This window comes from Stegastes partitus, unplaced genomic scaffold, assembly GCF_000690725.1.
Source record: "Stegastes partitus isolate 25-593 unplaced genomic scaffold, Stegastes_partitus-1.0.2 Scaffold673, whole genome shotgun sequence".
Classification (NCBI taxonomy): domain Eukaryota; kingdom Metazoa; phylum Chordata; class Actinopteri; family Pomacentridae; genus Stegastes; species Stegastes partitus.
The window spans coordinates 52,980-55,492 of record NW_007578404.1 but is presented as its reverse complement, the minus strand read 5'-3'; the positions used below and the strand labels follow the sequence as shown (position 1 = coordinate 55,492).

The 2,513-nt window shown below is 43.9% G+C and overlaps 1 protein-coding gene across 1 annotated transcript; it reads right to left on the bottom strand.

The window, feature by feature from the left end:
• Window positions 1-198: 198 nt before the first annotated feature.
• hmx3b (H6 family homeobox 3b) lies at window positions 199-1,382 on the bottom strand. The gene is made up of 2 exons (XM_008290435.1): window positions 1,103-1,382; window positions 199-791 (listed from the first exon to the last, which is right to left on the bottom strand). Exons 1-2 carry the CDS (start codon window positions 1,380-1,382, stop codon window positions 199-201), a joined length of 873 nt encoding a protein of 290 aa, XP_008288657.1.
• Window positions 1,383-2,513: the final 1,131 nt, after the last annotated feature.

Below are 2,513 nucleotides of genomic sequence, written 5' to 3'. Positions count from 1 at the left end.
TAATAATAATAATGATGATAATAATAATAATAATAATAATAATAATAATAATAATAATAATAATAATAATAATAATAATAATATGACCTAACATTGTGTCCGTTGAATCTACAAAATATACAAAAGTTTTATTTTTTCAGTGAATCACTCTTATTTTAGCTAAAAACATATGTACAGAGCATGAAGCCACCGTCAGCGTTAAACAGGCCTCAGCAGAGGGACTGGGTGGGAATAGTACATGTGGTGGGGGAACGCCAGCAGCGACTGGCTGCCCGGTGAGTTTGTAGCGGGGCCCCCGCTGCTTTCCGAGGCTCCGTTTTCGTGGTAAAGTATTGGAACCCGCACAATCCTCTGCGCCGCCGCATGGCTCAGGTTGGCCGCCTCCAGCTCCGCGGCCAGCTGCCTTTTCCACTTATTCCTCCGGTTCTGAAACCAGATTTTCACCTGCGTCTCGGTCAGGTGCAGGGACGCGGCCAGGCCTGCCCTCTCCGAGCTGCTCAGGTAGCGCTTGATGTCGAAAGTGGATTCCAGCTGGAAGACCTGACTCCTGGAAAACACTGTGCGCGTCTTCTTCTTCCGACAGGGCTTCTTGTCGGAGTCCAGCTCGTCCGTTTTCCTTCTCCACTCGTCCTCTTGGTCTATTTCTTTCTTTGGCTCTTCCGCGTCACTCTCATCCAGCGCGATGTCGTCGTCGGCGCTCTCCTCTTTGGCATCTTGGTCACTTTTTTGGAGATCCGGGGAGCGCCTGTCCGGTGCCGGTGAAGCTTCCCTCGCGTTGACCTTCTCAGAGCCTGCAGAAAAAAAAGAAGCATTTTTACGTTGTTAAAATTCAATCCCAGGTCACTAAACGATGGAGTCACAACTATGTATTTTAATTCGTTCTAGTTATTCAGTTTATTGATGGACAGTGCGTTTTCTTTTAGGTAAAATTTTGATTTTTAATTTATGGTTACACATTTTTAAAGAGAACTGTAATGATTAGTCTTACTGTCCACTCATAACAAACCAAAAGGCCTTTTTTTTATTTACTGCTGAAGCAGTATCCGTCTTTCAAGAGCAAAACACTGTGATTCTCTTACGTACAATCTTAACAATAATTTACCTCCGGTCCTAAAATGCGTCCCGAGCGTGTAGGGGTACCACCAGCTAGACGCTCGCTCCAAATACTGCGCGGATAGTCCAATTCTCTGACTGGGAAACTCAAGGCGAGGGAAAGACAAGTCACCGAACCGAGAGAAGAAGCTGCCTTCAAAAACGCCTTTGGACGAGCCGAGGATGTTTTTCGGCTTCGTGGGTTTGTCTTCAATATTCAGCAGGTTCTTTATGGAGAACGGTGAGTCTTTTGCGGGTTGGCGAGTCTCTTGCGTATCAGAATCTGCCATCACCGGTTTACTGTCCGATATGGATCACCATCAAAATGTGTCAAGGTGGGGAGAAAAAAAACACCTCAAATAGATTTTCTAGTTTTGTAACCTGTGTTAAAAAAAATAACAAGAGAAAGAGAAAAGAAAAAGTAAAAACACCAGAAAAAGCTCGATTCTGCGTCCAGCTCCTCCTGGGGATGATCAGAGTGAGCGCGCAGGGATCACTGCGTCAAACTTGCGCTGGATTGTAATGATGAAATAAAAGTGCCATCCGAGTTAAAACACGCTCGGTCTCTGCTATTGGGCAGGTACAATAGCAAATGGGATTTGAGATGAAACCGCGAGGGGCTGTGACGAGAATAGACTCCAAAGAAAAAAGGCCGCGCAAGCGTTTTGGCTCCGGGCGCAGCAGTGCGCACCCACTTATCATCCAATTAGATTAAAGAGGAAAATGTCTCGGGGTTTTTGGGGAGGGCGTGCACGAGCCCCAATCACCTGTCAGTAAATTGAATAAATGGTCCAGAGATAATCACACCTAAACGCAGGGCATAAGCACTCTGGCCTTAAAACGAGAATTACGCATACATTTTACGCACGAATGTAAGAAGACTAGAAGCATGTGGACAATGAAAAAACAAAACAAAAAACAGGATATTGGACGTAAAAGGATAATTTCTTAAAGCACAAAACAGGAATATAAAATGATGGAGTATTTATTGATCTGTTCTATTTTTCAGTCTGTTCGGGTTCAACCTGCCGTTCATCTGTTGCGTTTTAAATATTCTTTCTTTCTTCCACCTGTGCTCAACAGGAAAGCAATATCCACCGTGCATTTCACCTGCACCGGAGCTCATTGACTTCAGTGTAATTTTATTAGTCAGGAAGTGCCGCAGGCAAACATCAAATTGAATGCTTACCATCGTGATAAAGTCTTTTCACATCAGCTTTGTACAAAAGCCTGCAAACCCACAGGGGCAGCAGGTGATCTAATGCACCAGGATGACAATGGTCTTGTTTCTGTCACTTGTAACAGTCCTGCTGCTGCTTGGATGAAGCAGATTGCATTTGTGTGCTTTGTGAGACATTTAAATAACCAAGTGTGATCAGATTAGACAATAATTAGAAGATAAAAGCAAAACAAAAAGAACA